General features: G+C 51.2%; 1 protein-coding gene across 1 annotated transcript; it reads left to right on the forward strand.

The window, feature by feature from the left end:
- Positions 1-1,155: 1,155 nt before the first annotated feature.
- On the forward strand, positions 1,156-9,057 carry PLA2G2F (phospholipase A2 group IIF; the record flags this gene model as incomplete). Its single annotated transcript, XM_080657095.1, has 6 exons — positions 1,156-1,208; positions 1,298-1,420; positions 2,102-2,151; positions 5,502-5,646; positions 6,540-6,649; positions 8,849-9,057. 6 exons carry the CDS (start codon positions 1,156-1,158, stop codon positions 9,055-9,057), a joined length of 690 nt encoding a protein of 229 aa, XP_080513221.1.
- Between the last annotated feature and the right edge of the window lie 15,037 nt (positions 9,058-24,094).

Genomic DNA, 24,094 nt, shown 5'->3' on the forward strand with positions numbered 1-24,094 from the left:
TTCTTAAACTGGACCGGAGGGCCGGAACAAAAGCATGGATGGAGTGTTTGTGTGAACTAATATAAATTCAAAGTAAAGGAGCGAAGGGGAGAGCAAGAGAACCGGATAGAACAGCCGGATCCGGCCCGCGGGCCGTAGTTTGCCCACGGCTGCTCTAGATTCTAGAGGCACATGGCACCGACTCCCAGGCCACGAGGCTCTCAACCTGAAGCCACTGAGCCCCCTAGGGCACATCTGTGATGTCTGGAGACATTTTGGCTGTCAGACTTGGTGGAGAGGGGGCTCCGACTGGATCTAGTGTGGGGTCAGGGATCTGCTCAGCGCGAGGGGCGTGGGGGGCGCTTGCCCGTGGTGCGGGTGGGGAGCCCTGCCCCGGGTCGGGCTTCCTGCCAGGTGCATGTGCTGTGCCCTCCCGTCTTAGCCAGATGTGGGCACCGACATGCAGCAGATGTGGAGGGAAGCCTACAGACAGGCTCCTAGCCACGTGGAGACCCCGGCGAACACTCTCTGTTTGACCAAATTCCACTCAGCCTCTCCTGCTCTCTTGCTCAACTAGGCCTTGGTTTTCGGGCTTCTGTGTTTGTCTCTGTTTTGTCCAGTTTTAGGAAGAATCCTGTGAAGTCAGTTAAGCCAGAATCCCCATCCTCGATATCTGATCACCCCCAACATCTATCTGATGGGGTTCCCCAGCCTCCTCCCTTCCTTCCCCCTCTCCCGTGTGATGTCTGGTCATCCTTGCCTGCCTTCAGCCAGCATCCCCCTGACCCCTGATGCTTCCTCTCAGTATTTTCCATCCACTGACCCCCACCTTCCTCCTTGGCTATCAATTCCCATTTCTCCTTGCTGGAGTTAAGTTCAATCTCTCTTCCCCAAGGGGAGACCCCATTGTAACGGCTACCTTGAGTAAAGTCTGCCCCACTGTCTTGTAGCAAGTGTCAGTAAATAACTTTAACATCCTTTTCGGATGGGGATGGAGAGGACTTTGGACTAATTTTTTTTTTTCAGATGCCACGGGCGGGGCCAACTCCTGGCCAGGTGCACAAACCCCCACCCTCTGCAGGCCAGAGCACTGGGGGTGGGGACTTCACCAGGCGGCTGTGGGCAGGGTGGAGGTGGTGGTGGGAGGGAGGGGGTGGAGCCTCCTTTTTCTAGGCCATGTATCACCAGCCTCCTGCCCAGGGGCACTGCCCCGGCACGATCCTGCCAGTGTAGGTGGCAGAGAGAAGCTGGGGCCTATTCCCCAGAGCCTTTGGAGCAGATCTCGGACCTTTGGAGCCCTATGTCGCTGGCCCCCCAGAACCCTGAACATGGCAGATGGGGTGCAGGCCTACCCCAAAGAGTTCAGGAAGACGGTGCTGGTTAGACACCCCTCTGGGTGGAGGGGCCCTGATCTTAGGGCCTCTTCTTCGAGGACCTCCAGGTATGTGCCTGCTCCCTGGGGACAGAACTCTCCATGCAGAGCAGCAGGGATGGAGGTGGGAAACTGGCTCCTTAAATCCATGTATCCGGAAGGAGAGCTCCGACTCTCTGAGGGGTGGCTGAGAAATGTCACTGCATTTTCAGCACTAGAAGGGCCTTACGGATCATCTAGTCCATCCTCATGAGGCAATCGAGGCCCAGAGAGGCTAAGAGGTCTATCGGAGGTCACACAGCATTTTAGAAGCAGAGCTGGGACTAGAATCCAAGGATCCAGGTCCCTTGCTCTGAGTGCAAGACCCAGCCACCACGTTGAGTCACATGACTTTCTGGTCCAAATATGGCAAGGGGTTGGTTCTGATCTGCAACAGTGATCCGACCCCATGAGGCAATGAGCCGACTCCTCCGGGTGGGAGTGGAAAGGCTCCTGGTGCCTCCTGGCTCCGCCATTCTGGGGGCTGAGCCTTCAGGAGGCACAGGGCAGGTAGGAGGTGCTCAGATCTTCCTGGAGCTGCTAATCACAGGGATGGGCAGCAGGAACTACGGCATCAATGTCGCCAGGGTCAACAAAGGACAGCATTGAGGGCATCTGTAATGATAATGAGGCCCGGGAGGGAGCAGCAGGCCTGGAATTGCAGGAAGGAGGAATGGCCCAACTCAGGACCTGTGTTTCGTCCTCGCTCAGATCTAGCCTGGCTTTGAAGTTCTTCACCATCGCCATCCTAGCCGGCAGCAGTGAGTAAAGGCTCTGGGGAGATGCCTCCTTCACCCCCACCCCAGGCTTTCTCCCTTGACCTTGGGCATCCTGCTTCTCCATCCACTGAGCAGCAGCAAGACCTTGGGCCTGTCCTTTGTCTTTCTGGGCCCCCAGTTTCCCGCTCAGCCCCTGTCAGGCTTCACCCTCTCTCTGGGGCTGCTCCCTCCTCCACGTGTAAACACACACAAGAGGCAGGGCCCAGAGCTGAGCAAACATCGTAAAGTGGTGGCAATCGCTGGGCGTCTGGGCACCTGGCAAACCCGGGTGTTTGTGTACATTGGAGGTGTGTTTGTGTATGTGTGCACATGTAGACGGAAGCTAATAGTTTATGTGTGGACATACTCATGTGTCTATGTGTGTGTAGGTGTGCCTGATCTTATGATGATGTCCCTGTGTGTACACATTTCAGTAAAGTGTGTGTATTAAGTGAGTTATGTGTGTCTAGAGAGTGTATAGGAACATAGGGGTGCACATTCCTGTATGTGGTATGTATGGAGCAGTGGTGTCTATGTGAGCATATAAAAAGTTGATGGAACAGGTCCGGGGACTTCTTACCCAGGGTGGTAACCCCGGGCATGTGGATCGGGGGCAGCTGAACCCCCACACACCTAGGCGTTCCGGTGGCAGGTGCCTCGGGTCGATGGAAGATGACCTGAACCTCTCACTGGCTTTCCGTGCGGCCTGTTCCCCCTCTCCTGGACGCAGCCCGCATGGAGGAAAAGAGATGCCAGAAGCAAAATAAGGCTCCATGTGGCCGGACATGAGACACTGCTGGGTGAATTCGGGCAAAGTGACTTGTTATTTGGAAAATAACCACTTGAGTTCAGCCCAAACCACTGGCCAGGGACAGACCCTCTGGCCCGACTGAACGCAGACTTTGTGTCTTGCACTTGGAGTGCGGACGTGGCCTCACTTCAGGCCGCGGATTCCACTCTGGGCGCTGCCTGTGGGAGAGTATATTTGTGATGTGTGAATGTGTAAGTTGTGCCTGAGTGTGTAAGGTATTTGTGGGTGAGCGTGCGTATGAGTGTGTTTCATTGACAACCAGGAGAGTGTGCATCTGTGTGTGAGGTGTGAGTGTATAAAGTATGCGTGAGTGTGTGTAGCAGTGTGCAGTGTGTGGAGGAGAGGATGAGGTGGGTGTGTCTGTCTGTGTGGGTCTGTGTGTGCCCACCTTTTGTGTGATGGGCCCTGGGGATGAAGCCACCCGGTGGGGGTAATGCCTGCACAACTAGAGGATGGGTGGGGCAGGAGGTTGGGGCTCAGGTTGAGGAGTGAGCGGCCAGGACCTCACACAGGACCTCAGAGGCTCTGCACAGGGCGCCCTGCAAGGGAATGCCATTATTGGCTGTCGTCAGATTTAGGAATTGAGGTCAAAGAGGTTATGCAACCTGCCGACAGTCTCACAGTGTTAAACCTGTTTGCAAACCCAGTCCATCTGACTCCCAAGCTGCTTGGCACACACATTTTTCTCAAACACCAAGAAGCCAGAAGAGCAGAGGTGAGGGTCGGGGGTGAAGAGCTAACCTTCCCAGACACCCCTCACCCCCTGGCCTTTCAACAGTCTTCGCTGCCAAATCTCTGTGCAGCTCAAGAGACAGGCTCAGGCCCACAGGATGCAGGGTCCTCTCTCTCCCTGTCCCGGGCCCCTGTATAGACACTGATATGGCTCTAAACCGTCCTCTTAAAGACATCTGTCACTTCTCCCTACTTCTTGCCCATGTCCTCTCCTGTTTGCTCCTTATTCTCTGTCATGTCGAAAATCGCAGAGCCAATAGACAGGGAGACTCTGGTGGGGCAGGATTCCCAACATTAGCCCTCTGAGGGGGCAGGGAGGTCCGGCCCAGGGTCCTAACAAGCCCCAGGAGTTGGCGGGTGCCATGCAGGGAGCGAGTGTCTGATTCATGCTGGCTCCAAACAGGGCGCTGCCCCGGGGGAATCCCAGGAGGTCCGTACTAATGTTCCCATTTTACAGATGGGAAAATGGAGCCCCAAGAGCTGTAGTTATGGGCCCCAGTCTGTCTGTGCTCGTCCCACTAAGGCAGGCTGAGATGGTGAGTTTCCTGTCACTAGTGATGTGGGACAACCACGTCTCAAGAATCATGCCCTTTGGGATTCCATCCAGTCTCCAGGTCCTGAAGTTCTTGGCGCCCCCCTCTCCTGGGACAATTCCTATTCAGGCTGTGGAGGAGGGTGGGCAGTGTGGAGAGAGTGGGGACAGGGAGCTGCACTGGGCACCTAGCCCTGGGCCCAGCTGGAGGAGCCCGGGGAGGGGGAGACAGGCAGGAGCGGCCCTGCATGGTGCGGGCATCACAGCTCTGGGGCACACAAACCTGGACTCGTGTCTGGGCTCTGCCACTCCAGGCTCTGAGACCGTCACTGTTCCGAGCCTTCGTTTGCTCATCAGTTGGGGCTAGAGCAGCTCTCTTGCCTGTGTGTGTGTGTTGGGGGGTGGGGTACATTGCCCAGGTGAGTATCTGGTGTTGACTCAGCGGTGAGCCAGGGGGAGATGCAGAGGCAGCACAGGCCAGGAGGCCAGCAGGCAGGGGATCTGGGGAGGAGGGGCTGTTACTGGGGTGGGCCAGCTGCCAGGTGCCAGGAAGCTGATTTTGCTGGTACAGGAAGGGTCATTGCACTATTGCTTCCTGTGAGACCCTGACAAAGGGAAAGGAGTGTGTGTGTGTGTGTGTGTGTGTGTGTATGTTTATGTGTGTGTCTTCATTAAATGACCAGGGCACCCAATTGTCTCTGGATTTATCCTAAGATGCACCAGCCCCAGGACTGTGGTTGGGACGCTGAGTCCCCGCTGGGGACAGCGGAGCCAGGCCAAGCCAGAAGGGCCCAGAATCGAACCCCAGTGTCCTGAAGAGCAGGTCCATGTGCAAAGCCCCTTGCAGTTTCCCAGGCAGTTGGGCCTTGGATTCTCACTGCCTGGGTCCAAATTCTGTCTCTGCCGCTTTTCAATGTGTTCCTGGGCAAGTTACTAAATGCTCTGGGCCTCAGTGATCTCACCTGTAAAATGGGCAGCTACACCACAATAGCCTGTCATCAGGCTGCAGTGAGCACTCGATGAGTTAATGTGCGGACGGGGCCTAGGACAGCGCCTGACAGGCTGCAGCGTCCTCCACATAATGGTAACTATTATTATTTTCTCAGGGCCCCAGGGCTTACTCTAAGAACGTGGGCTCTGCATACTCTGTACGTCGCTTCCTTCCTTCTGCTCTGCCTGCCTGTCCCTCCCCCTCCCCCATTCCCCGGGCCTGGGTGTAGGGAGGACAGCCAGGCGGACAGGGCAGGCTGCGCACAGCGTCCCCTTGTTCTCTTGCAGCCCTGCCTGCAGCGCACAGCAGCCTGTTCAACCTGAAGTCCATGGTGGAAGCCATCACGGGGAAAAATGCCATCCTGTCCTTCGTGGGCTACGGCTGCTACTGCGGGCTGGGGGGGCGTGGCCTGCCCATGGATGAAGTAGACTGGTAGGTTCCAGAACGCCAGGGCTGCTGTCACAACCGGGTGGGGCAGAGGAGGTCAGACTGATCTCCATCTTCGAGAGGTGGGAGAGGCCCTTTCCCCAAACGATGAGGCTTGTTTGATGAGTTAGTGATGACGAGCTGACCTTTGACCCGTGTCCTTTCCAAACATGGTGGACACACTCTATTGTCCATCTCAAAGGTCTCGGGCAGGCATTTGAACTCCCACTCTCGCCAGGAAGGAACCTCTGACCTCCCCCAAGCACACGCTCATGCTTGACAAAGGCAAGGGCTGTGACCCCTACCCCCATCAGATTGCAGGCTCTGAAGGTCAGGGCTGCGTGCGCTTCCTCCCTCCGACAGGGAGTCCGGAAGTCATGGCTTGTCTTCCACTCCTGTCTCCCCAAAAGCAGCCAGCACCAAGTCTGGTATCACCGGGAGTTTAATAAATGCATGTTGACTAACTGTTTTCCCTCCACCAGAGGGGATAGAAACAGTCACCCCACAATTGCTTCCTGTCCCCCACCCCTCACACCCCACCCCAGCCTTCAGACCTTGGTTCTGGGCACCATGCACAGCCAGGTATGGCCTCTGCATATAGTCAGTGTGTAACCCTAACCCTCCCTCCCACCTGACCACCTTGCCGGACCACCTGCAGCCAGGCCTCCAAGAGGGGAAGCGGGAGCCCTGGGCACGGACAGAGACATAATCATGGACAAGAACCTGGGCACCGGCCTGCTTTTCCTGGCTGTGTGACCTTAGGAACGTAACTACCCCTCTCTGGGCCTCAGTCTGAAGGTCTGACCAGGGAGGAAATGGAACAGATGATCAGGGTCTCTGCTGGTAGGAGATGGGCCTAGCCGGGCGATGCGGGCCTGTTCTCCTCTACCCGCCCCTAGGTGCTGCCATGCCCATGACTGCTGCTACCAGAAGCTCTTTGACCAGGGCTGCCACACCTACGTGGACCATTATGAGTACAGCATCGAGAATAAAACTACGATTGTCTGCAGTGAGTCCCTCCCCGACACCTGCCCCAGCCTGTGCTGGGGCCCTGTGCAGGGCTGCCAGATGAAATACAGGACGCCCAGTTAAATGTGAAGTTCAGATAAACAACGAAAAATGTTTACGCATAAGTAGATCGTAAACATTTCATAGGATATACTTATACTAAAAATTTAATATTAGCATAACGCCAGTTAGTGTTAGTGTAGAATTTAAGAATTAGCATAAGTATGTCCCATGCAATATGTGGGATATACTTATACTAAAAACATTTGTTTGTCTGAAATTCAAATTAACCAGGCCGCTTGTGTTTGTTGTTTGTTAAATCTAACAACCCTCGCTGTGACTCTGGCACATCTCTCTGGTATGTTCTGATCCCCAAGCCTGACGTGGTCCCATTTCTCTCGTCCTGGAGATTCTGCAGCTTTGTAGATTCTGATTCAGTGGGTATCGGCGGGGCTCAGGAATCGCTTAGGTCAGTGGTCGGCAAACTGCGGTTCGCGAGCCACCGTTTGCCGCTCTGTTGACTAGTGAGTTTGCCGACCACTGCTGTAAGGCATTACCCTTACCCAGAAGTTTTGACTTCAGGTTAAAGACATTAGTACATTATTAAAATGTTTTTTAACTGTTTTTCCCTAAGGCAGTGGTCGGCAAACTCATTAGTCAACAGAGCCGCAGTTTGCCGACCACTGTCAGGTGATTGTGAGACTTCCTGACACTGGCCTGGGAGCCGGGGGTGGGGGTTTAAAGCCGGGTTCTGCCAGCACCTCCTGGCCCTGTGGCCCTGGGCCGGGCCCTTCCTGACCTGGCTTCAGTCTCCCCATGGGTACATGAAGGGGTTTGGTTCCCTTTCAGTTCTGTCACTGGGACCCCACCAAAAGGTGGCGCCATCCCAGGACCCTCAGAGTTTCCAGATAAGCTATTGGAGTCAGGCCCAATGGAATTTCCTCCTTTATCGGGACTCCCCATGGTCTTCCCCCAACGGGTGCGGTATCCAAGCTAATGGCCCAGGTGTCCCTGCCCTGCCTCCCCTTCGCGCCCCTCCCTGGGGCAGCAGGTGCCCCCGATCCAGTGCTGTGGGCAGCCTGAGCTCCCTTTGTCTCCTTTCTTAACCAGGCTGTGCTCCTTGTCCCCCACTAACAGCTCACCAGCAACCCCAGCTTTGCAAAGAAACTCATCTCCTGGTTCTCTGGGAAAGAGTCTGGAGCGAGGGGGGACTGGGTGCACCTGGGGCCCTTGGGAACTTGGGACTCTGTGGGCCTCATATTCTGCTGTTCAAACATGGGGCAGAGGGGCTGGCTTGAAAGAGGGGGTGTCCCTTCATTTAACCCCCAAGCAGTGGTTTTCATGATAACTTCTGGGGATTCCTAGGGCAGGGGGAATAGCTGCTGTGAGAGGTGATGGGGGGGGGGGGGCGGGGGAGAGGGTGTCCCTGAGTGGCCCAGCTGGCTCTTTAATGTATATTACAGTTTAAGAGGCTTCTCTTTCAGCTGTTTGATGTGTTAGCCTTCGGCAAAGAGTTTCATTTAAGAGAAAGGATTCTGCTGATGGAAAGGTTGAAATATTTGCAAACCATTGGCTAGTGGGTGGTTCTCAAAAGGGGGTTCCCCAACCTGGGGCATCGGCATCACCAGGGCACTTGTCAGAAATGCAGATTACCAGGCCCACCTGACCTACTGAATCCGAAGCTCTAGGGGTGGAGCTGGGCAGTCAGTTTTAACAAGCCTGCCAGCTGATTCAGTGCACACCTCAGGTGGGGGATTATTGGGGTAAATGATTTCTGGAGGCTAATATTAATAACAGCAGCAGCAGTTACCATGCGTTAGGCATTTGCTTCGTGGGAGGAAGTGTTTTCCTCATTGGATCCTTAGCACGAACCCCTCCAGGGTGGGTGCTCTGCAATTCTGTGATGGGAGAGAGTTCCTGACACTTGCGTTCTCGTCCCAGCTCTGCCTTGGGTTTGTTGGTGACTTAGGTAAACCCACCCCGCTCTGAGCCTCTGTTTCCCAACGATGCAATGACATGCTGGACTTGAGTGGCTCTCCGAGTTTAGCATGCACCAGAGCCACCTGGAGGGCTGTTAACGCAGGCTGCCCAGCCCAGCGCTTCGGAGCTCACAGGCCTGGGGTGGGCCTGGCGGGGGGTGCTGGTGCAGCTGGCCCTGGACCACTGGACCCTCAGAGTGCATGCACTCCCCTCCCCATAGGAGATCGCAACCAGACGGACTGTGACAGGCAGACCTGCGAGTGCGACAAGAGCGTGGCTCTCTGCTTCCAGAGGCAGAGGTACAATGAGAAGCATCGCAACTACCTCAACATCTACTGCCAGGGCACCACCCCCAACTGCAGCATCTATGAGCGGCCCAAGAAAGAGACCTGTAGCCCCACCTCCTCGCCACCCCCTGCACTGCCCTAGTGCCCTCTGGGGGCTGACAAAGAAGAAGGGTGGCAGTTCCTGCTCTGGGGACCAGACACATGGAACAGGCAGAGGTGGGGGTGGATCTGGAGCCTACGGGCTACCCTGCCACCTTCTCCCTGGAGCCCTCCAGCACGGCTGGTCCCCAGAGGACTCAGGAAGGCCTGGGCCCTGACTGTGGCCACCAGGGTCCTCCAGCCCAGTACTGGGCATGTCCGTGTCCTGCTGTTGGTCCTGGACTTGGCAGGGAACGTGTGGCTTGTTGGGGTCACTCCTGAGTGTGGAAGATGAGACCTGAGAGAGAGGCCCCAGGTCTCTGACAAACACAGGAGAAGCAGGGCCCAGCCCTCACCCTCTCCCCCTGCACCTCCCCTCATGCAGAAGCCAGGCCAGTGGGTGGAAAGACCTTAGCCCTGAGCGAGGAAAGGCTGAGGGCTGGGACCCACCTGGGTGAAAAGGGAAACGAAGGCCTGGGCGGGAAGCTGAGCAGAAGATTCAGGGAGGCAGGGAGGGAGCAGCCTGGGGAAGAGGTAAGGGTGGGGAGAAGGTGAGAGAGAGGTGAGACGGGGTGAGGGTCAGATGTCTAGACCAGAGGTGTGGAGCTGGGCTGAAGAGTCTGAAGGTGGACAGGAGGAGTGACATTTTTTGAGGAAGGGGCTCCTGCAATCTAGAGGTTCTCTCCTTCCTTACCACTCCTTTCAGGTTATGAGATCTTTTATGCTAAGGTTTGTGGACGGGGCTGCACTTGCTTTACATTGGTCTAGGAGCCGCCATGGCCAAAGGTGTTCTCCTCGGCCAATCTTGACTCAGGCTCTTGAGACCTCTTATCAGCCTTTGGGTTTCCATGTCCATCTCAGCATCACCTAGCTTGAACAAGAATCCTGCCTTGTCATTTTTGCAAGAATCCCCACCCACCATCAATGTCTGACCAGATTCCATAACCTCCATCGTCTGATCACCCTGGCCTGCCTTCAGCAAGAATCCTATTAGGTCAGTTTAGCAAGAATTGTCTTACCCTCTTAGCAATTTTCCATCCCCAACCCACCTCCGGCTCCTATAAATCCCCACTTAAGAAAAATGTGGTTTTGCAATTGTTGTATAAGAATTGAGCCCAGTGCTATACTGCCCCCTGTTGCAAGAGTCTTGAATAAAATCTGTTTCTACCACTTAACCTACTGTCCAGCTTCTGGTTTTCTCAAGGCCGTGGTGCCGTGACTTGGGGGATATCTGATTCATCATTGGACCCCAGACCTCTCATCCAGGACCCCAAGTGTGCACCTTGGAAGCCTTTGCCTGATGGATCAGGGTCCATTGGTGAGTCCAACTCCTGAGCCAGGGCTGTGGATTAGTGCCTGCTACAGTGTGGTGAGGACAGGCTTTGATTCCTAAGGTTCGAGTTTCTCTCTGAAGCTGGTTAGAATTCCAGGGTGATTTGTCTGAAAAGTGCCTACTGGGCTGGAAGTCATTCTTCCTGGCTCTTTCTTTTGAGTAGGGATGCATTCCCTAACTCTCTAGGCTGGGCATTTTTTACTGGCTCTTTGGGAAGCTTCTCTGTTCTCCCTATTTGATCCTGCTCCTCCCAAAGGAACTTCCTAGTCAACTGAAACCCCACTTCTCAAACCCCTGCTGAATTTGGACCTTCGCTGGCTTCTTTGGGAAACCTGAGACCTCCACAAACTGGTTCCTCTAAGGCCTCTTCCTTCCCATCTCCTTCTCTTACCGCCTTTGGTCTTCCCTTCAGTACCCATGAATCTGTTAATAGGACATCCTTTAAATCTCTACCTTCTCATCCCTCTGTCCACCCCACCATCCCCTTTCCCTGCCCACTCTAGCCCCTCAACTTCCTACAGTCACTTGAATCACTTCTGCAAACCACCTATCCTAGCCTATGAAGGGGCCCCAACAGGACTCAGGGGTCCCCTAAAGCAACTCCTAAAGCTAAAAAGGAAAAGGGCTCATTGGAAACAGACTGGATATTTTGTCCATTCAGACGGGCCTTGGGGACATCCAGATGACTGCTTGATGCCCCCTGAGTCTCTTGCCTAAAATGCAGTCCACAGCCTTTATAAGATGACATATTGGGACACATGAAAACATTAAAAGTCCTTTCCACAAATATTGGTACAAAGCATTAGCCCTCATGTTGAATAAGTAACCTCAGTTTGGCTCATCTGCCAAAAACATAATTTGGATAAGTAATATAAAATGGAACAAAGATAAGACCTATTTTATTTAAACCAATGACTCTGTATCACTATGTTTTACTTAATCATGGCGAAATTTTTAGAATGAAACCTATTAAGATCTCTGTTTGTATCATCAGTATGTGTGTATGTGAGTACGTAATGTATGTGTAATATTTTCCTACTCAAGATGGTATTACCAAATTCATTTATAAAGCTTCCATTCAAAATAACTTTGAGATAAACAAGCACTTACATACATTCAATATTCCTAAAATACTCAAAAATAGAAACTAACTCAAATATTTTTAAGCCCATGTTCAAAGATTTGAGCAAATCTTTGATAAATAAGACCAGTTTAATATCACTGGTTTACCAAAAACAGCCATGTCTTCAGGGTTATCAGCAGTAAAGTATAATATGAGCATACACTTTATTCTACTCATGTTTACTAGTTAAAGAGGGTAACATATCTACTAGATGTTTATAATTATCTATATATCTATATATATAAAAGCCTAAGTGACTGTTACAGCAGAATGACCGGAACGACCGGTTGTTATGATGCGCACTGGCCACCAGGGGGCAGACGCTCAACGCAGGAGCTGCCCCTGGTGGCCAGTGCACTCCCACAGGGGGAGCGCCGCTCAGCACTGCTACATCCCCTGAAGGGTCCCGGACTGCGAGAGGGATGTCCAACTGCCGGCTTAGGCCTGATCCCAATGCTGTTCTCTGTAGAAGGCAGTCAGTCTGAACAACTCAGTGACTCAGAGAAGCGCAGGGAACTCAGGGTGAGCCTTCCTCTGCTCTTGACTCACCCACTCAATGGTGTTCACAGGACAGACCGTAATGGCCCAACCCATGCATGTGCAGCAGCTGCTGAAGCTCAAGCAGCAAGCCATGCAGCAGCAGGAGGCCATGCAGCCACAAGCCAGCAGTCAGACATCCCCTGAGAGGTCCCAGACTATGAGAGGGTGCAGGCCAGACTGGGGGACACCCTTCGCCCCCAGGGCACAAATTTCGTGCACCAAGCCTCTAGTAAATATTATAAATTCAACGTAACAACAAATGCACAAGTAAAGATGCAGCAAGAATGAACTCTCTGATTCTACTACTTCATGTAGACCAAACAGCGCAATAAACCAAGAAACCCATGTCTTTAAGCTTTTTAGAGTTTGGCTTTTATGGTACTTGTCTAACATGCATGGGCTGTAAAAACAGTTAGCAGGGAAATAACCTGAGATGAGGCTAGCTTTGTTTAATGGTATAAGATGTTCACCTAAAAACAGTTTCCAAAATCTTTTTAGTAATCTGTAACCTCAGAGTTATATAAAATGAAATTAAGTGATCAATATGTAGATCATTTCTAAGTAAGTTAAACTACTGAACATGAATTACTAAGCATAATTTTAAGCTTATATACTTTTGGCTTCTTTTTATATGGGATAGAGAAATATATTTGGGTCCCTTAATAAACATAAAAAGTTATACTAGAGAAAATTGTGAGATGGTATACTTATAAAATTTGCTAATTTACTGTAGAATGTTGCTATATGGAAGCCAGTTAACAATGATCTATTTCCTTGTTAATTTCCACTGGAAATTAAGTTACTAAGGGTTAAGAATTCTAATTAATATATATATATATTTATTTATTTTCATTTCAATAAATCTTTATTGTTCAGATTATTACAATTGTTCTTCTTTTTTCCCCCCATAGCTCCCCTCCACCTGGTTCCCACCCCACCCTCTGCCCTTACCCCCACCCACTGTCCTCATCCATAGGTGTACGATTTTTGTCCAGTCTCTTCCTGCACCCCCCACACCCCTTTCCCTCTGAGAATTGTCAGTCCACTCCCTTTCTATGCCCCTGATTCTATTATATCCACCAGTTTATTCTGTTCATCAGATTTTTTTTATTCACTTGATTTTTAGATTCACTTGTTGATAGATATGTATTTGTTGTTCATAATTTTTATTTTTACCTTTTTCTTCTTCCTCTTCCTCTTCTTAAAGAATACCTTTCAGCATTTCATATAATACTGGTTTGGTGGTGATGAACTCCTTCAGCTTTTTCTTATCTGTGAAGCTCTTTATCTGCCCTTCAATTCTGAATGATAGCTTTGCTGGGTAGAGTAGTCTTGGTTGTAGGTTCTTGCTATTCATCACTTTGAATATTTCTTGCCACTCCTGTCTGGCATGCATAGTTTCTGTTGAGAAATTAGCTGACAATCGTATGGGTGTTCCCTTGTAGGTAACTAACTGCTTTTCTCTTGCTGCTTTTAATAGTCTCTCTTTGTCTTTTGCTCTTGGCATTTTAATTATGATGTGTCTTGGTGTGGTCCTCTTTGGATTCCTTTTGTTTGGGGTTCTCTGCACTTCCTGGACTTGTAAGTCTATTTCTTTCACCAGGTGGGGGAAGTTTTCGGTCGTTATTTCTTCAAATAGGTTTTCAGTATCTTGCTCTCTCTCTTCTTCTGGCACCCCCATAATTCTGATGTTGGTACGCTTAAAGTTGTCCCAGAGGCTCCTTACACTATCTTCATATTTTTGGATTCTTTTTTCTTTTTGCTTTTCTGGTTGGGTGTTTTTTGCTTCTTTGTATTTCAAATCTTTGACTTGATTCTTGCGTTCCTCTAGTCTGCTGTTGGATCTCTGTATAATATTTTTTATTTCAGTCAATGTATGCTTAATTTCTAGTTGGTCCTTTTTCATATCCTCGAGGGTCTCACTAAATTTATCGGCCTTTTCTAGAAAATTCTTGAAAAACCTTATAACCGTGGTTTTGAATTCTATATCCAGTCATTTGCTTTTCTCCATTTCTTTCATTTGTGACCTGTTTCTTTGTCTCCGCATTTGGCTGCTTCCCTGAGTTGATAGAGTGGCTTTGAGTGCTAGGTGTTCTATAGGGCCCAGTGGCTCAGCCTCCCCAGTTACCTGAGGTGGACACTCTTGGTGCACCCTTTTGTGGGCTGTGTGCACAGTCTTGTTGTAGTTAAGCCTTGATTGTTGTTGGTATCACTCGGAGGAATTGACCTCCAGGCCAGTTGGCTGTGAAGATTAGCTGTGTCTACGATGGGAGAACTTCTGTGCTGGAGACACCCTTATGAGGCAAGACTTGCTTCAGTGGGGCTTTGGTGCTCACTGAGTCTTCCCCTGAGTGTGTCCCTTATGGATCTGAGGAGTTGTAATCTGGATGGTCCTACTCTGACCCCTGGGTACACTGGCTCTTGGATCTCCAAGGAGGTGCTAATTTAGCCTCTGCCTGAAGCCACCCAGCAGGAGCTACGGAGAGATCTGCAGATTCCTCTTCTTTGTTTGGGTTTTGGAGGTGCCCAGATGAGGCCCAACTGTGAAGCAATGCAAGCTGCTGTGGGGCCTTGGGCCTTCTTTTGGATGTTCTGGGTCTCACTGACTCAGCTGCAGTTTGTTAGGTAAGTTTAGTTTTCAAAGGACCAGGCCATTCTTATGCAAAAGCCTCTGCGCACAGCTTGGATGGGGCAGAATCTCAGGGCGGAGCAAACAGCAATGGCTTCCCGTCAGCCCTGCCCTAATTGTCTCTGTGTCCCTCGGTAATTGCTGCAAGCACCTCTGAGAGAAAGCCACCCCCGAGTTCTGCCCGCCGCCAGACAGTCCAGTTTCTCTCCGTATGAGTCTGGGTCCCCAGAGTCTTGCCCAGAACTGGAGTTCAGAGCAGTCAGGAGCTTTTGTCTCCCTCCCGCTTGAAAAAGACAGCCGCGTAATCAGTTGCCAGCCCTCTCTGCGCGTGCGCCTTCGTACCTCTGCCTTTACTTCTGCAGCTCCTCTGAGTCTCAGTGTGCTTTTCTTTTTCCTTCTAGTTGTAGAATTTCTACTCAGCCCGCCTTCCTATGGTTCTGGATGATGTCCGTTTTGTCTTTTAGTTGTAGTTTTGAAGTTGTTGTGCGAGGCAGCAGTTCAGGTGTTTACCTATGCCGCCATCTTGGTTTCTCCCCTCTAATTAATATATTTAAACAAAACTACTAAGAATAATAAGGATGAAGAAAAAACTGTAAGCAAAATATGCAAGAATGTAGGATACATTTTTGTTTTTTAAAAAAGAGTAGTTTGTTTTAAAGCAGTTGTTCAGAGGGTGTTTAAAAACTGCTACAGAATGAGAAAGACAAATAAATATAGGACAAAACAATTTTTGAGTGATATAGAAAGTTGTAAAGGGTTTGTGGAGAAGGAATTTTATAGGCAGTCAAGTTGGCTAAGATCGAACTGATTTATTTATAAGGTTTTTAAAAATGAGCACAACCAATATATGAATGCAAAACTAGAATTTGGTTTTCTCAGTTAAAACAGCCAAGTTTTCTTAGATTATTGGTCTGCTCTTTACAAGAGATTGTAAAAGATTTTTCTTTACCTCTTGAGTAAACTGCACAGGAAACAAAGATTTTGTGTTTTATTGGAGTTGATATTTTTAAGAGAGCCCAGATGACTCACGTTTAAAAGAGCAAAGGGTTTTTTTTTGTTTGTTTGCTTGTTTTTATATTTTTGACAATTTTGCTTTTTCAAAATCAAGTCCTAAATGAAATCTTGATCTCAAACTGGCCCTTTCAGAGGGCCTGGAACATCTCAAAGGACTTGTTCTTCCACCTTGTGAAAAGAGAGATGCTAAAAATAACTTGGTTTATTTGACAAGTGAAATTGCATGACAGGCATCAAATAAGAGATGCTTTAGCTTTTTCTAAGTTATATTTGTATGGGTAAATATTTTAAAGTAATATAAATATTTTTAAAAATGTATGATGTTCAGCCCTGGTTGGTGGCTCAGTTGGTTGAGTGTCGTCCCATGCACCAAAAGCAGTTGTGGGTTCCGTTCCCAGTCAGGGCACATACCTAGGTTGTGGTTCAGTCCCAGGTCAGGGTGCATACAGAAAGCAACTGATAGATGTTTCTCTTTCACATCAATGTTTCTCCCGTTTTCTCTCTTTCCCTCTTTCTCTTCTGCTCACTCTAAAAAAAATTAATAAACAAATCCTTGGCTGATGGTTAAAAAAATGTATGAAGTTCATGTAAATTTGTCAATGACCTTGCTGTCCATATGTCCTGGTACAATGTTATCAGTCATGATTCTATTTATTATCTGAATATGTTGCATTTTCCAGAGGCAACCATGTTTCCTTGTCAATTGGATTATAATACACTAGAGGCCCAGTGCACGAAATCATGAGGGTAGAGTCCATAGACTTAGCCTGCGATTAGGGCCATCTTCTGCCCGTTCGCCAGTCCCCAGGCTGAACGCCACCTCCGCTGCCGGGGCAGGTAGGTCACAGGCGTGCCCTACAACTTCCATCAGCGCCACAAGCCCCAGCAGTGGCGGTGGTGGCGGGGGCGGTGGCAGCAGCGCCCGTGTGAGTGGCCCTGAGTGGGCAGCATGTTCCATCAGCAGCCAGCCCGGCCTACGCACATGGAGGTGATGTCGTCGACACCTGCTTTCCCACCGGCCTGAGCCCCTGAGCAGCCGGGGACGAGCTGGGGATCCCAATGGCCTGACAGCCAGCCCGGTCCTCCCACCACCCACCCTCGTTCCTCTGTTCACCATTGCTGATCCATCGGAGCCTGTGGGCTGGGGGGAGGGACCAAGAGGTCAGCCGTTCTGCCCGCTCACCAGTCCCCAGTCCTTCCCCGCCACCACCCACCCACTTCCCCGTGGTTCCCCATTTGCCTGTGGGCAGGGGTGGGGGCATGGGGGAGGTGGGGGATGGGAGGGACTGAGAGGTGGTCAATGCACCTCATGGCAACTGGTCGAGCATTCATTCTGGTCATTACGCTTATGGTCCCTGGCTTTTTATTATATAGGATTCTCATAGTTATTGTTTTTCTCTGATGCTTTCCTGAAAGCCTTTGCAATCAGTTAGTAGCCAAAATACTTAGACTGCATCCGAAAGGACTATTTCTGAGACCCAAGGAAAGGACTGTGACAGGTACTCTGGGGAACAAGCTTCTGATGACATTGAGCAACTTTGAGATCATACCAGTGGGTTGGGTAAGGATGTCCAGTACTAGCAGAGAAGCTGACGGCATCATAAAGCTGCTAACCCAAGATCAAGCCAACACAAATGAATTACATGGGATTGCGTTAACCAATGACAGATGACTACAGTGTTGTTTGGAACATTTCTGCTTCTTTATTTAATGTTGTTTTTTTTTTATTTATTTAAGGAACTCCTTTCCCTTTTATATTAAGTTACCTATAACTCAGGACCATTTAGTAGAGTATACTTCCATAAGCAGAAATGAAACACTTATCTTTTCTCCCTGCCTGATCCCTTCAGAATTTGGAAACCCTTATTGAGTATTCTTGTTTTCATGACAACATAAATATTTGCATAAGTGCAATAAGAATCTGCTTCCTTAGAACATAATTGGAGACATTGGTTCCATTACCAAGGCTTGACTGGAATATCCTATTTGAGAGCGATGTGTGCAGAGGCTATGATTTAAAGAACTGGAGATGACTGTAGGGAGCCAATGCTTGCAAAGCCCTCTAGGAAAAACCAGGCTGGTACCTGTAAAGATGAGTAAGGAAGCCAATTCCTGGCAGACCCAGGAGACAGGAAGTCTTGGAGGCCTTGAGAGGAGAGGACTTCACCCATAGCTATAGGGACTGCAAGAAAAATCTGGTGGTGAGTTCCTGGCTTCACTTCCTAGCCTTTTAGGCTTTTAAAAATCTAGTCAGATTCGTTATGAAAGGTTTCAGGCACACAAACTCAAAAGGCCTACGTGGTCAATTACCATTCTTGCTGCCCTTCTGTAAATAATCTAAAGAGATCAGACTTATTTTGTAAACACTGATCAAAAAAAGGGAGGGATTTCCCTAGCCGATTTGGCTCAGTAGATAGAGTGTCGGCCTGCTGATTGAAGGGTGAACGCTTTGATTCTGATCAAGGGCACATGCCCGGGTTATGGGCTCGATCCCCAGTAGGGGGCATGCAGGAGGCAGCTGATCAATGGTTCTCTCTTATCATTGATGCTTCCATCTCTCTCTCCCTCTACCTTCCTCTCTGAAATCAATAAAAAAATAATTTTTTTTAAAGGAGTGAGCGATTACTATAGAGATACACAGCAAAACCTCATGGGCTATTAAATTATAGTCATGTTCATTGTCCTTGAGCTAGTTTTTTGACTCTGGGTTAAATTACATTTCCCATTCTAGCTTGTTATCCACCTGTATAGGCAGGAATGTGCCCTGGATTCTGCCATTTTGCACCTTCTGTCAATTCTTCTAGTTTCCTTCAAGATCTGGTTACAACTTTCCATTAAGAACATTTCTAGTTTTCTTCCCCTCTTCTGGACTTGGAGTCACAGAGAAGTAAAACCCAACTGCCCAGATCCTCACTGGGACGATCTGAAGCTGGATGCTCCATGCCATGACTTTGACACTGAGGACTGTGCCATCATCAAAGACATTCAAATGACAAAACCCTGGAGCGCCACTGCCGACCTCACTTCATCCGCAAAGATGCTTCAAGCCAACATCTAGAAAGCTCAGTGGCTGCCCTCTGGACTCAGAAACAGGGTTTGTTGGTCCCAACCATTACCTTTGTTTTTCTTCTGTTTCTACAGAAAGTCCCCTCATTTCAATGCTGGGGGGTCACACCACCCAGCGAATACCCTCTGCAACCAAATCTCGGCAGATGGCTCCAGGTCCCTAGTGAACCAAAGTGCCCAGCAGAAAGGGACTGTTCAGAAGAGGGACTGATAGAATCGCCCTGACCACACGTTAGTCGGGCCCCTCTGAGATGTCTTCTCAACCAGGCCTCCACCTTTGGGTTTCGGTGTCCATCTTTGCATCTGCCCGGTTTTAGCAACATCCCTGCTATGTCAGTTTAGTGAGACTCCCCACCCACCCTCAGTATCTGATCAAATTCCTCGCCCTCCAGCCTCCACATCCTCCGGGTGCTATCTGATCATCCTGGCCCACGAATCCTGCTAGGTCAGTTTAGCAAGAATTCCCCTACCCTCTGAGTCATTTTCTACCCACCGACCTCTGACCCTGCTCCTTAGCTATAAGTACCCACTTTTCTTTGTGCTTTTTGGAATTAAGCCCTATTCAGGTTTCTACTCCCCCATTGCAATAGTTCTTGAATAAAATCTGTGTTTACCACTTTAACTTCTGTCCGGCTCTGATTTGCTGCCACACCATCTCAGCCCAGACCTCCACCACTCTTCTCCATTCGCTGGGAATCAATGCCCCTCCCCTCCAGCCCTCCAGGGAGGGCTGCCAACACTTCTCTAGAACTCGGGTGGCACCTAGTGGTGATGATAGGTCACCACAGCCAGGTGCTCCCCACTCCTGCCCTTCTGCTTCTGGACCCTGCTCCAGACCAGCAACGCCCAGCAGAGCACAGGAGAGGGTGAGCACTTCCAACCTCCACCATCATATCATTGCCACTCACACCTCCTCATGAAGAAGAGATGGGTGCACCCCGGGCTCTGCCACGTAAGGACCACGTGGTCCTGGGCACATCACTTGACACACTCCCCAGTCTCCATTTCCCTCTTCTGTAAACTGTGGGTAATGATGGAGAGCACATCATGGATTTGCAGCCACGGGTAAGAGTAGCCCCTAGCACAGGGCCTGGCGTGGAGAACAGAAACGGTCAGTGCTGGCCACTGGCATGTTGGACCAAAGGTCCCAGGGCCTGATTGGCACACAGCCATGGGTAGAAGGAAGGAGGAGCTGATGGAACTTTCATGGGGACAATCTATCCAAACGGAAACCTGGCAGAAGGCAAGCTGTGATTTAACAAGAAAATCGAGGTGTGAGGGGGAAAAGAAGAAGAAGGTTCTGTGGACATTTACTGTCCCAAACCCACAGCCAGGCACCTGGAGCCTGCCCAGCCTTGGTCTCGGCTGGGCTAGGAGCCCCCACTCCCTCACGCTCAGGACTGACCATGAATGCAGACTGGCAGCCCTTCCCTCCGGCCACCCCCCCCCCCCCCCGCCAACTCCCACCTCCCAGATTGGCACTGCCCGTGCTGGCTGTCAGCTTTCCCAGCTGACACCACCAACTGTGACAACAGCCAAAGCTGGGCATCAGCGGCAGGGTGTACAGTACAAAGGCACAGGCACATGGCCCGGCCGCAGCCGCCTCTGCAGCACCCACGCTCAGCCTGGGCAGGCGCACCCTGTCTCAGATGTCAGGGCCCAGGAAGCAGGGTGGGAATTACTGAGCTCACTGTATGCCGAGCACTGTGCTCAGGCTTTGTGTGTGGCGGCTCCTTTAACCCTCTTAGCAGCTCTATGAGGCGGAGCTATGAATAGCCTTGTTAATAAGAGGAGGAAACTGAGGCCCAGAGAAGCTCAAGGTCCTGCAGTGGGAGCAGGCCTTGAACCCTGACTCCCAGAGCTTAGCCTCAGAGAGCACCCCGTCAGCCCCCTCATTTTGAGAAAGGGGACGGGAAACGAGGTTTAGACTCAGGACACAAAGGTTCCCATTCCAGCCCCCCTGCCCTCTCGGAGCCTCTGTTTTTATCTGCAAACAGGGGATGCTCACAGATCCTAGGATCTGGCTGAAGATCAAGGACAATGAATGAGAAAGAGCCTCATGGGGTTCTTATTGGAATGAGGAACCTGAGGCCTGGAAAGAGGAGGGGCTTGTGCAGTCTTTCTCACCCAAGCCTCCTTCACTGAGGCCTCTTTCCACCTCTCTCTCCCTCGCTCCCTCCTGGCCTTTGCTCAGGCTGTTCCCTCTGCCCGGAGCACACTCCCCTCCTCTCTGCCTTGCCTGGCTGACTCCCACTTAATCTTTCCAGGACCAGAATCCTTTGTGGACCAGCAGGTCTGGATGGATGGCTCCAGGTGTGCCTGCACGCTCCCCGCTCCCCCAACTCCTCCCAGTCCTATTATTTCCTGTTTACCTGTCTGTCTCCACCTGGGCTGTGAGCTGCATGCGGAGGAGACCTCCTACTCCCACCTAATCTATGGTGCCCAGTCTCAAACACTGGATATTCGTGCAGTAGATGTATGAATGGATGAATGAAACCGCACAACCATTCAGTGGCTTAGCCAGACGCAGGGCATATTTAAGCCCTTGGAGCAGCCTCCTTGGTTACACTGCCTCACCCTCCTCTCTCCAAGACTGGATTCCCTCTGGGACAAGCCCGTGGAGGAGAAGCTCAGGGCGGGAGCATCAGTGCTGGGCTCAAGTCCCCCGCTCTGCCACATGCCAGCTGTGTGGCCTTGAGCCTCAGGACACTGGGATGTTAACAGCATCTGCCTGAAGATGGGCCGAGTGTTCTGTGGATGAAGGGAGCCCTGGGCCTAGACAAGGTCAGTGCTCAGTACCTGGAGGCTCCTCAGTCCAGTGACAAGGCTTTGGGGACAGTCTGGACTCCCCTTCCCCCCTCTCAGTGCCTGGGGCCACACTCCATCCGTTCTCTTCGTTCTCACATCTGGATGTGACTCTGCTCCTTAGTGAGCTCAGTAATGCCTGGCCTATCCCACCAGCCGCCAGCTATTCACGCACGCACTGTCCCAAAAACCCAGTCACCTCAGTCCCTGCCACCCCCAGCCCGCCGCCCCCTCTTGGGCCTGCAGCCACACTCACACTGCCATAGGCCACAGTCCCACACCTGCTGGTCCCCATGCCCTTCACAGTTCTGCAGACACCCCAGGAGTGGGAATGGGGGACAGCGGCTTCACCAGCCACAGCTGACCAACACTCAGCACACAGTCATCCTAAAGCAGCGACACGGCTCCCCGTGGGGTACAGTCCCCAGCAGGCCCTTGGTAGAGGGTGCGACTACCACTCCACCTCCAGGACTGGCTAATGGCTTCAGCCAGACAGCAAGAATCACGGCCGGTCAAACTTGACAGAGGCTGCTGTAAAAAGACACCCACCTTCCACGTCGGTCCCCTTTGAGGCAGGGAGCTCCTCCCACAACAGAGCTGAGTGGTGAAGGGAATGAACGTTACCGAGTCCCTGCCATGGCCACGCACAGCCTCGCACCAGCCACCGGTTTGCCCACGAGGACACTGGGGCTAAAGGAGGGAGCTGCCCACGTTCTCACAGGTGGAGAGTGGTGGGTTGCTCACATTGGACACCCTGCTCCCAGACTTCTCCACGTGACCACAGGCTCTCCCTGGCCCAGCCCTGCCCACCTCATCTCTTTCTCTCCAACAACCACCCCCACAGCCCATGCTCCCCACGCTGGGCTACTTGCAATTCCTTCACATTCCACATTCTCTCTTGACCTCGTGTCATTCAACACATACATCAGTAATTTTTTTAAAAAAGGGGACAAAGGTCCTTGCCCTCGTGAGCTGATATTCTAGTGAGTAGACAGACAATGAACAATGGCTGTCAGTGAATGTATATAGCACATCAAGTGGCAGAGAAGACTGGGAGGGCAGGACAAAGAGATGGGAAGTGACAGTGGGGAGAGAGCGGTATTAAGAAGGGTGGTCAGCATAAGCCTTAGGAAGGTTCCAGCAAAGACTTGAAGGAGGAGGGGGTGAGTCCTGTGGGAAGCACCTTCCAGGCAGAGGGAACAGCTGGGCAGGTCCTCAGGAGGGAGCGTACCTGGTGCCTTCAGGAGCGGCATGGAGGCCGGGTGGAGGGAGAGACAGAGAGGGTACAGGAGGTGGAGTCAAGGGGTGGTAGAAATGATCATGGGGGACATCAGGGCACTTAGAGGGAGATGGGGAGCCTTGGGTGGGGTGAGGAGAAGAGGGACAGGGTCGGATGCCAGACACTGGGCTGAGGACGGTGGAACAGAGAGAATGAGAGGGTCAGTTGTAGTAACTCAGGCACGAGGTGATGGTGGCTCAGACCAAAACCGCAGCCCTGAAGGTGGTGAGAAGTGGTCAAATTCTAGATTTTTCCTTCTCGTTTTATTTTTTAATGTGTATGTTTTACTGAAGTATTTTATAAATACAGGATGCAGATGCATTTTGAAGACAGTGCCAACAGATGGGATGTGGGATGTGAGATACGAGATAAAGAATTCAGCACACAGGTTTTTGGCCTGGGGAGGGGGGCAAAGATGGAGGAGGCCCTACCTCGCTCCTCCCAGAGTTGGGGCAGCGACGCTGAGTGGGCCTGGATACAGTCACAGGCCCATGTCCTCTGCTTACAGATCAGGAGGCGAGCCAGGAGTAGAGGATGGCCTGGGTCCCTCACTAGAACCCCTGTCCTCCATGCCGAGCCCCGCCCTGGCCCCTCTTCCTCCTTTGTGGCAGATGGCCAGACACCTTCGGTCCTGAGCTGGACTCTGCTGTAGTCAGGAACCCCCAAGGAAGGAGGTGCCTGGCTGGGGCCCGGTCCCCCTGGTTCCACACCTGCCCTTCTGCAACCACTTCGCTCAGAGACCTTGAAGACCCACTCTGATGGAATGAACCTCAAGCAATTACTACAGCACATGCGGGCAGAGCAAATGGGAAGAACAGACCAATTTCCCATGTGACCGTGACAGTGACCGTGTGAGCTGAATCAGGCAGAGCCGAGGAGCCCTCTGCAGACCACCTGCCTTGGGCTTTCCTTTCTGTCTTCATACCAATGATGTATCTGACCTTGAACTTCTAATAGCTGCTATGGCTCCTAATGTCCTCCCAGACCTGATTCTGTTTGTTTGTTTTAAATCTCTGAATTCCTACTGCCCAACACTATGCATGGCCCAGAGCAGGAGCTCAATAAATGTTTGTTGGGTGACCAAGTGATCACATCCCTCTGTGTGTTCCCCATCATTACATGAGCAAGGCCTTTCTCCTCCCAACCTACCAGGTAAGGGGCAGGGGCCATGCTCCCAATGTTTCTAGGGCCCCCAAGCACAGCACAGTGCCGGGAACCCAGGAGTCTCAGTGAATGAAGACCAATTACGCAG

This window comes from Plecotus auritus (assembly GCF_963455305.1).
Source record: "Plecotus auritus genome assembly, chromosome: 2".
Taxonomy (NCBI): domain Eukaryota; kingdom Metazoa; phylum Chordata; class Mammalia; order Chiroptera; family Vespertilionidae; genus Plecotus; species Plecotus auritus.